The sequence below is a fragment of the Quercus lobata genome, chromosome 6 (genome assembly GCF_001633185.2).
Source record: "Quercus lobata isolate SW786 chromosome 6, ValleyOak3.0 Primary Assembly, whole genome shotgun sequence".
In the NCBI taxonomy this organism is placed as follows: Eukaryota; Viridiplantae; Streptophyta; class Magnoliopsida; order Fagales; family Fagaceae; genus Quercus; species Quercus lobata.
In genome coordinates this window covers 38,337,410-38,347,681 of record NC_044909.1, presented here as the reverse complement: position 1 = coordinate 38,347,681, position 10,272 = coordinate 38,337,410, and the positions used below count along the sequence as shown (strand labels likewise).

General features: G+C 36.4%; 2 protein-coding genes across 3 annotated transcripts; one reads left to right on the top strand and one right to left on the bottom strand.

The window, feature by feature from the left end:
- Positions 1-2,181: 2,181 nt before the first annotated feature.
- On the bottom strand, positions 2,182-9,991 carry LOC115994332 (lysosomal Pro-X carboxypeptidase). 2 transcript variants are annotated; one of them, XR_004093193.1, is made up of 11 exons: positions 9,329-9,991; positions 8,969-9,155; positions 8,602-8,735; positions 8,388-8,500; positions 8,144-8,267; positions 7,536-7,688; positions 7,246-7,401; positions 6,840-6,919; positions 6,703-6,752; positions 3,389-3,510; positions 2,595-2,679 (listed from the first exon to the last, which is right to left on the bottom strand). XR_004093193.1 is itself a non-coding variant. In XM_031118424.1 (10 exons), exons 1-10 carry the CDS (start codon positions 9,749-9,751, stop codon positions 2,540-2,542), a joined length of 1,560 nt encoding a protein of 519 aa, XP_030974284.1. In that variant the 5' UTR covers positions 9,752-9,991; the 3' UTR covers positions 2,182-2,539. The 2 variants fall into 2 exon arrangements, 1 of the variants encoding a protein (XP_030974284.1); XM_031118424.1 differs by lacking the exon at positions 3,389-3,510 and having other exon boundaries at positions 2,182-2,679.
- LOC115994333 (Werner Syndrome-like exonuclease) lies at positions 3,547-4,937 on the top strand. Its single transcript, XM_031118425.1, has one exon. It carries the CDS (start codon positions 4,267-4,269, stop codon positions 4,720-4,722), a length of 456 nt encoding a protein of 151 aa, XP_030974285.1. The 5' UTR covers positions 3,547-4,266; the 3' UTR covers positions 4,723-4,937.
- Positions 9,992-10,272: the final 281 nt, after the last annotated feature.

Sequence of the window (10,272 nt, the reverse complement as noted above, 5' to 3'; positions counted from 1 at the left end):
TTTTTTTTTTGTCAAGTGAAAAAATAAAATATTAAATTATGCTTTTAAGTGTTAATTCTAAACTCTTTTTAAAATGATGTGATTATTTTCTAATAAAATATAGTTGATACAATTATTAAGAAAGTGTTTTAAATTTTGTAATTTTTTGTAAAAAGGAAATATAATGTATTTTACCTTTGATTATTATGTGAGGCAAGATATTTTATGAATAATGTAAAGTATGTTTGAAATTTATTTTTACTTTTATGTCTCACAATTATGCTAGTTTAGAAACTAAGGAGAAGGTTGGGCTCGCTAGGAGGCAAGATATTTTATGAATAATGTAAAGTATGTTTGAAATTTATTTTTCCTTTTATGTCTCACAATTATGCTAGTTTAGAAACTAAGGAGGAGGTTGGGCTCGCTAGGTCAAACAAGTGATAACCAAAAAATATCCTACCTGGTAGGATATTTTGTGATAGATGTAGATTGTGAAGTCAAATCACATTAATTACTTCTGTGTTTTCTCTTTCTTCTAATCCTAACTTTCAACAAAGTATATGAGCCATGTCTCTCATTTTCTAACATGTTTCTAGAGCCACCACCTTCGGTATACACCAGCTAGTTATTTTTGTTTTGTTGTACATCGAGGTGCATCACCTTATCATTCCCATGTAATCTAATGCATCCTAAAGCATCACCTTCTCTACAACTCTGGAGACGCATTCCATGTGTCTCATCCACAACTACAAGCTTTTACATGTAGGTTTTATCTCGGTACTCGATAGTGTGCATCCACATCAGTAGAACTAAAAATTTTAGCATTCAATATTTCAAATAATAACTTTATTTATTTTAATACACAATTTCACAATGCACCTGTATCAATACTCTTATTCTTGCCATTAGTTAACACAATATTCATTTTTTTAAATTAATTTCTTTATTTCTTCCGCTCTGCCACAAAACCCAATAAGTCATAAAATAATAAATTTTTATGCCTTCCTTGTTACAATGAACAGCTAGTCTTGGTAGTTCATGGCAGCAAAAAGGCAAAAGATTTGCCTTTGGCTCTACCAATATTGAGCACTAATTGGAGTTTGAGGTGGTAAAATAGCTTTTTAGCTATTTTACCACCACCAATAGTGATGCTCTTACTCATCTACCTTGTGTTTTTATGCAACTCATTTTGTCACATGTTGGGGACACACTGGCATGTTTTATGCTCTTTTCCTTTCTTGGTCGTACACCTTCACTCAATTTAGTGTTGGTCAGCTCATTATGCATTTCCACACACCTCATGAGATTTCCCAATTATCTTGCCATTTGGAAGAATTTCCTTTCAAACTCAACTTGTCATCCAGCTTCCGTCTTGAGTTTAAGAGGGATGTTAGAGAATTAAAGTTGGACCAACCCTTCGTAAATCTAAGGTTAGCCAGATGATGATTAGCTACAATTAATCTATTATATAGACCCATCATTATAAACATAGATTTTTTTTTTTTTGGATGTAAACATAGATGTTATTGAGCAAAGATACATGTCTCGGTTTTTTTTTTTTTTTTGGATGTAAGCCGATCAAGGCCATTAATTGATCTTATGCGTGCTCTCCCAACAACAATTTCAAGTTTTCAACATGGCAAAAAGGAGCCGCATGTGCAAAACCAAATCAGATGCACGTAAGTTTTAAACAGTGAAAGAAAAATTTAGAAATAGCCATAAAGGCCACCATTTGAGCCATCTTCATTATTCTCTTTAAATTGTCAACAATATTATAGTTCATCAACGTAGGAAAAGTAATTGAGATGACACTGCTGGGCAGGAAGCCGGAAACTTCATGAACCATGATCCACATTTCAAATCTTTGCATGCTTCCCATTTGCCAACCCAATACGCAACTTTTTAAACCAATATTTCAAGGTACTGCTATCCATTGCGATCTCCAATCATCAGCTCTCCCTGAGCTTGCTTTCTGACGAGGAAAAGACAGTTAACGGACAGGAAAATCACGAAGTACTAATTGGCATCTCTTTCGAGTTTGGTGCACTAAAAATTCAGTTTCAATTTAACTGCCATCTCGTAATGAGCATTTATTTACAACATTTTGTTTTTTACATTGTTGAAATGAATAGTTGAAATAAATAAAAAAAATATATATATTGTAGGAGATGCGGAGACAACAAAAGAAAGAAAGAAATATAAAACACAAAGGGAATTACATGATTTGTTCACAGGATAAAGTCCTTATTGGCTACATCTTTGATATTAACAATATATTAAATTACAATGACCCTACTAGGTTTATATAATAACTGTAGGGTCTAGGGTTAGGTTTGTATGGACTGAGTAATACATTTAGGCCTCTTGGGCCAATTCATAACCTTTTACATACATAATTATTGCAGACAAGGTTTATAAGTGGTAAGGATGAACATGATGGCCTTGACATTAGAAAAAGATAAGTCTTACACTGTTCATCTGGTGATGGCTGCAGGGTTAACACAGACAACAAGATTAAAGAAGTATCTAGCAGAAAGATCTGCATCCACCAAGCTTTCCTCTACATATTGAAAATCACTTTCCTTTCCTGATGGTAGTTATTTATCCAGCCTTCAATCAACTTGATTTCAGTTGCCCTCTGCTCTACCAACCAATCAGGATCCTCTGCAGTTGCAGCACGTAAATCTACGTGATGGGCACCTGACATAGAGATAGTAAAAGGAACCGATTACATTTAGCCAAATAACATGTAGCTATGTTTCAGCTATTCCCCTTACTCTCCTCTTCTTTCCCTTCCCTCCCTCCAACCAACCATAGAGTTAATGGCTCCATATAATAAAATAGATCAATCAAATTATTTGGATGTAGTGTCTTTTAGCTGATAGTAGCATCACATAGCAGGTTAAATAGTCCTCTCTCCCCCTCATACACACACAAACAGAGAGAGATATAATGAATTTGCCAGATAGCAACAGCATATAGCAAGGGATGTCATGAAACAAGGTTTAACATTATAGAGATCACTTCTTTAAAATTTCTAGACATTGAAGCATGGAGATTCTATCGAATTTCAAAAAAGAACTAACAGGCGTTGAGATTATATGATGTCCACCCACATCAAATTGTTTAGCCCACTTGCTAGGCCATAACAATGCATAGAATCATAATTTTAAATCTAATACAACAATGCAGTTGGAAAGCTGGTTTAACACTAAACTGCTACTGTTTTCTAGGATTTGGATTCATGTCATACAGTTATGGCAGCTATAATTTAGCACCATACCAAAACTTTGGTGTAGTAAAACAATAAAAGTAATCTCTGGAGGGTCAAAACCAATATTCTTAATCAAGGATGAGTTCACAAAATGCAATATATAATAATACAAAGGGATAATTACAGCAAACCCACCTGAGGTTTGGCCCGTTTGCGCTTTACCTACCCGTGGTTCAAAACTTATCACTTTACCCACCTGTACTTCAATTCGTTACCCATCCGTTACCCACCTCACCCTCAGACGTTAGAAAAACACCCTTTTATTAAAAATAGAACATAACACAGATCAAACACGAACCATCAAATCTTTTCCTCGCAAACACAAGAACACAACATTTGTAAATATAGTTCAAAATTTTCAGTTACACACATCCAAAACCAATTAAATCCTCTGAATCCATACCAAAATCCCTCACATTTTTCAAACCCAAACTGTAATAAAAAAAGTTTTAGAACCCAATCATAGATTAAACAGAAAATAGAAACAAACCAAAGAGAGAAAAACAGCACCATTGTTCATCTCTCCTCTAAAAACAAAAAATAACAGAGAAAACTCAAACAAACAAGATCAAAGAGGGGGTTTTGTAGCTTGGGTTCAAGAACACACTTGCTCTTGGTATGAACAGTCTTGAGCCAATCAATCCGAATAAAATTTTCATATTCGCACAAATCTTAAAAAATATTTACAAAAATCCTACACTTGAAAGTGTTGTACTCTAATTTCACAAAAATCCTTTCAGTCATTCACAAAAATCATACACAACTTCGTTCTCTCTCAAATCTCAAACCAAAACCAAAGCAAACCCCTCTTCAAAACCCAGACCCACTACACCCACAGCAAAGAAAATAAGATAGCAGAGAGAGAGAGGCGGATCGAAGTCACAGTCGCTGGAGAGGGAACCGTCTGAGCCGATGCAGTCGTTGGAGATGAAGTGAACCAAGACACCCATGACCTCTTCGAAGTCACTCTCAAGTCCAACCATATCTAGACCCTCGTCACCCATACTCCCCAAATGGTCGACTCCTGGCTCTTCGACATCTACCGCATCCACCACCGCCGTCTCCACCGCCTCATCGTCGGCCTCGACGTCGAGTGGCGACCCAGTTTCAACCACAACATCGAAAACCCAGTTGCCACTCTCCAACTTTGCGTGGGTCGACGCTGCCTCATCTTCCAACTCATCTACGCCACTCACTTCCCCAACTCGCTCATCGAGTTTCTCAGCGATGAGGATTTCACTTTTGTTAGAGTTGGGGTTGAGGGTGATGTGGAGAAACTGTTGGATGATTATGATTTGAAAGTTGGGAATGTGGTTGACCTTCGCGGACTCGCTGTGGACTGGTTGGGGAACAGGGATTTGAAGAACGCTGGGTTGAACGGTTTGGCTCGAGCTGTGCTGGGACTCAAGGTACATAAGTCGAGGCATGTAACTTTGAGTAGTTGGAGGTCCACGGAGGTTGAGAGATGAGAGAGAGAGAGATGACACGGTTGTTGTTGCATAGAGACACAAAACCCCATATTCCAAGCTCTTTAGAAAAAATTCAAACCCTAACTCTTTGATTCATGTTATGTTGTGTTTTGGTTGTAAAAGTTGTTTTCTAACGGAAAAGCCAAAGGTGGGTAACGGATGGGTAACGAATTGAAGTACAGGTGGGTAAAGTGATAAGTTTTGAACCACGGGTAGGTAAAGCGCAAACAGGCCAAACCTCAAGTGGGTTTGCTGTAATTATCCCTAATACAAATGATAAGTTAATGTGTAAAAGAACACAGTCCAACCAATCTGAACAAACCTTCATTATCACTATGGTTCATTAGGAGGGCTGATTGGCTCAATTAATCAAGGACAATAGGCTGCAGATAATTTACAAACTGATGTGTAAAACAATGGTGGCCAACTAAAGCTGAACAAGCGTACGAAATGAGGTAGGTATGATTTGATATTTTATTTGATTTTATGTATCAAGGGCAATTATGTAAGTTCTTAATATTCTAGAATGGGCTGTGCTTATAGTCCATTGGGTTTTACTTTAGTCTTATTTCAAGTTTGGTTATTTAGTTGGGCTTAGTAGTAAAAGCCTAAGGAGTCCAAATCCAAGTCTTATTAGGGTATTAAGAAATCCTAGTTCAACTAGGATTAGGTATTAGTCTTCTATTTAAAGAGTTGTAGTACTTTCTATTAAGTTGGCTATTGATTAATGTTTTCAAAATTTAAGAGCTATGAAGCTTTCTTTTATGGTTTGTGTGATGCAACCTTCTCCGAGGTGTGATGCTAAGGAACTTTAGGTGTGATACTCACACCTTAGGAAGTCTAGGTGTGATTCTTAGAATTTATCTATTTTCTTTTATTTTACTATTCACAGTTACTATTTACATCACTGTTCACAGCAACCCAAATCATGATTTTCACCTTTGTTTTCATTCCCAAACTCTATTAATCCTTGTACCCTTTGGAAACCCTATAACCCCTATTATTTTCTATCCTTTCCCCACCAAAACCTAACCCTAATTCTTCAAAACCCAAGCTACACCAGATCTGCCCTGGTGTTCTAAATCATATTTTGTTGTTCCCTGGCCTACATCAGTATGATTTTTCAGTAAGGGTAGCAGGTTCCATTGGATTAGCGGGCTGACTTTTGAAGATAGCAACCAAGTATTAGCTGAATATGTTCAGCAATCTCTCTTACAAAGTTCTATAATGTGTACTTAAGATGAATTTCCTTGAAATGAGAATATTAAAACAGAAATAAAAAACAAATATAAATTTAGAATCAATTATATGAAATATATAAGGAAACAATGCATGGGGAACAATTGAGAGAAGTCTTTAAAAAATTTTCATAACATGACACCATTTATATAACTCAGATTGAAGGGGCTACAAGAAAAAGAAAAATTTGAGCCAAAAAGACATGATGTATCCTACAAAAACAAAAATGACCAATTTAGTTAAATACAATTAGTGGGAAAAGTGGCTTTGTTGGTTGATTTGAGAATCCACAATATTTTTAAATGCAACAGAACAAGCCAATTGAATTAAATTGTTGCTATTGAGACTGAGCCACATGCCAGAACTCATAAACATTAGGATTGCCAGTACATTGTTCTTAAATTATCTTAACAATCAAAAAAATTGTTCTTAAATTATCTATATTGTCATATCTTTCGTCATTTGACACCCACAAGTTGAATGGGAGCAACTAACGATAATATTTTTCTAAAATGTGACCAGATTGGTTTTCAGAAAAATTCTTATCAATCCAAAATTTGTAGATTTAAAGTAATAAGATGGGTGGCTAAAGGCTCTCATGCTCTGAAAACAATTATTATGCTGGATATTATTAAAAATAAAAAGTCAATGTCAACCCACCAAATAGTCCCTCTCATAGATGCAAGTGAAGCCTATCATGGTTGATTTAAGAACAGAAGATGCGATCAGTCAAAGCATTACCTTCTTCAGTATTAAGAGCAACAATAGTTTCAGATATATTCTGCAGAACACTGCAACAGATGTCACATACAAAGATCAAATTCAGATAGTGAATCTTTAACAACACTAGCCATAATACAAGCCGAATGAGAGGTCACCTGCTACCACTCCATGGATCTAATAAGCCATTTGCGAAAATGATGTTGCTTCCAAAGTCTTTCAGGGTGGCCTTGATGTCCTTCAAAATAAAATCCCAAAGACCAGAAATCATAATGTAGCATTTGAGAAGCAAGCATTCTTCATATTATGTATGTGATGACTCAAAGGAATCAATCAGTAGCATAGACCATGCTTTTACAAAAATGTTAATGGTTTCTGAAAATTTCTACATTTGATTTTAATATATGAAAACTCTCATAAGATCCACTTAGAAAAATAGGTTATTTAACTCCCCAAGCAAATACATACTGCCAACCAAAAGAAACAGTAGTAGGCAAGAGCAAAGATTACTATACAATTTGAGTTAAATGGAAGTTATAAATTTGAAAAGCACCATTCACTTACATGTCCACCAAATTCTGTTGTTATCCATCTAGGCCTGGGTTTCACCCTGAAGTCCCTCCAGCATTCCTCTTGAAAGGAAGAGTAATTATAATCAAATGTTGGAAACATGCTCACATCCCGGCTACTAGACATTGGCATAACCATCTCAGTGCAAGCCTATATTTTGAAAAGGAAGCAGAAAAGGCACTTGCATTAATAATAAATATTTTGATGAAGTTATTTGTGAGAATTCTTATCCAACCAGTATTTTTTATTGTTTTTTTTTTTTTAAATACAACAGAACTCTAGACCTGCCAGTTCCAACCATCCAAGCCATGAGGATCCTCAGCATCCACTTCAAAGCAGTCAACTCCTCCAGTATAATTGTAATAGATGCTTACTCCTTCAAATATGCGCTTTAGAATACTAGTACCGTCAGGAAGACTGTCAATCTTTCTACAAACCTGCAAGAAACAATTAAATGATATTTTAATTCATAACAAAATGCAAAGCTTTTGAAGCATACCCTGACAGTACAGAATTCAAATGACTTTTCAATAAGCAGTGATAAGGCCATAGACAAATAGACTTAGAGCTACATCAAAATTAGAACGCTTAAAAGCATACAGGTTCAAATTTATACAGAAAGAAGTATGATAGAAATTCTATATTCATCGAAACTTGAAAGAATGATGGACAGGAAGAGATTCTCACTTAGAAAATAGCTGGTCCTAGAGAAATTTAAACAATATTACAGAACAGTGACATACTATGTATTGCAGAGTGGCGTCTAGCCTTTTAGCATAGGGTGTGGCAAATAATAGGTATGGAAGGACTTTAAGTAGAGTATGAAAACCTCCATATATGTGTGTACAGCCCATTAGATATTTTACAAATTGTATCATAACTCCCAACTAACCTCCCTTATGGGATGACCAGGCAAAGGCATCATAAAATTGGCGCTATAAGGGTAGTTCACCATTGCCAAATAACTATAAGCAGAATCTAACCAGTCTGCCAGATCTTGTGTCTTGTTTAATTTCCTGTCAACTGCCTCTGATCAGTTAAGACACAACATACCAAAAAAAAAAAAAATGTATATATTCTATCATCATTAGCTAATAAACCAATAGGGCATACATTTGTTTCCTTCTTTTCCTTACCGACACAAGTGGAAAGTTTCTGTCAATTTCAGGAGTCCATCATTTTTTTGACCCTCGGATACTAACGCATCCCAGGACTCCTTTATTGTGTTAAAACAGCTTGTACTTTCACGCTGTTGAAATAAAGCAAGTAACATAGTTATAATGCAGCACATATATATAAACAAAAATAGTATAACAAAGATGAAAACAAATGGTGAAGAGTAACACAAACCTTGAAAGAATTGGAAACAATGTCGTAAAATGTTTCTGGCGGCACAATATCTTCAAACTGAAGAATTGGTGCCGAAGAAGCAAGTGCACCAATTGCAACATGAGGATACTTGAGCCTCATCCATGAGGCCAACACTGTTTCGATTCAAAAAGAGATCATATAAGAACATTTCTAGATGACACTCACACCCAATACATATTCCTTTATTCAATTGACCAATACTACTACACATAGTAACAAACATTTGTAGAAAAGAATGCAATTGCAAACATCATTTCTTCCTTTCCAAGCAAAAAGACTATCAATGTACATAACTATTTCATCAAAAACCAAAAATTTGTGCCACAAATAACAACATTTCACTTACTTCCACCATAGGATCCACCAAATAACACCACAGGACAAGCCTCGGCTGACAAATTTCGCTTCAGCTCCCTAATCAACACGGCGAAATCTGCGAGGGCTTGGCCAGCCGTAAGATAGGATAAGGTAGTGGCATTCTTATATGCCACATCTATACTTCCATACGGCATCGATTCACCATAGTACCGGTGCTGCCCATCAAAATTGTTTCAACCTCAATCACACATTTTACATTCTAATCAAACAGCCTCTTACGACCAAGTAATTACACTTCCAATGTTAATAACATAAACTAAATTTTCACTCCAAAAGCCTTATATCTTATCTGACACTTCGTATCTAACAGAGACGCTAAGTTCTTTACCTCGGGAAAAACGACCATGGCACCGAAACGAGGAGCGATTTCCCAGACGAAGCCGGAGTTTTCGGCGAACCATTCGATGTCTCCCTCATTGCCGCAGTAGAAGAAGATTGGCCCAAGGCGCTCCGGGCCCACCCAGCTCTCGGTGTTGATGAGGTACCGCTGTGGAAAATTTGGGAGCTCGGAGAAGCTGAAGTGGTCGAGCCGTTGCGAAAAGTACTTGGTTTCGTATCGGTACTGTTGTTGTTGTTGTTGTTGATTCGGTGGTTGTGAGAATCTGCCGAGGAAGCGTGGGGCCCATTTGGAGGAGGGACGGTTGGATTTGGAAGGCTGTGATGCGAGGGACGGCTGAGATGATAAGGTAATGGTTACGAGAAAACATAATAGGATGACGAGAATGGTTGGTTTGACTTTTGTTGCTGCCATTTTCTGATTTCTCTGTGAGCTCTGTCCTCTGTTGTGAATTTTTGAGGTTGTTGGGGGGTGGTTGTACAGTGAAGGGTGGGACTCAGGTGGTTGAGAGTGCAGCGAACTAAGGTGGTCCCATAGTAATGGGATTCGGAAAGTGTGTGATTGATGAGATTTTCGGAAAGAATGTTGATTGGGTCAAAGATTAGAGGGAGTGCTAGTGGTCTTGGATTCATCCGATTTTCACTTGCAAGTCTTATCCGTTTCAACTGAGAGAGACATTTAAGGTTTAGAGTTTTTTTTTTTTCATCTTATCTAAAATTTAACTATGATAAAATTAAACTAGAGTTAATAAGAGGGTAGAATTTTTTTATTTTTAGGAAAATGAGTTGGTAAAATCTAAATTGGATTCATTTCAGTTTGAATCATGATCTTTAAATAGATGCTCTTTTGTAAGTGACATTACTCTACCCTTATCCTTATGTCAAAGTTATGCTCAAAGTAGTTTTAAGGTTTTCAAAAACAAAACAAAAAAGCGG

Bases quoted from the DNA above. Each gene is read 5' to 3' on its own strand.
- LOC115994332 (XM_031118424.1), bottom strand. From the start codon at position 9,751: ATGGCAGCAACAAAAGTCAAACCAACCATTCTCGTCATCCTATTATGT. The intron at 6,920-7,245 runs GTAAGTGAATGG...TTTATTTTGAAG, and splicing joins CAACAGAATTTGGTGGACAT to GACATCAAGGCCACCCTGAA. The intron at 2,680-6,702 runs GTAATGCTTTGA...TCTCTATGTCAG, and splicing joins TGCTCTTAATACTGAAGAAG to GTGCCCATCACGTAGATTTA.
- LOC115994333 (XM_031118425.1), top strand. From the start codon at position 4,267: ATGGTCGACTCCTGGCTCTTCGACATCTACCGCATCCACCACCGCCGT.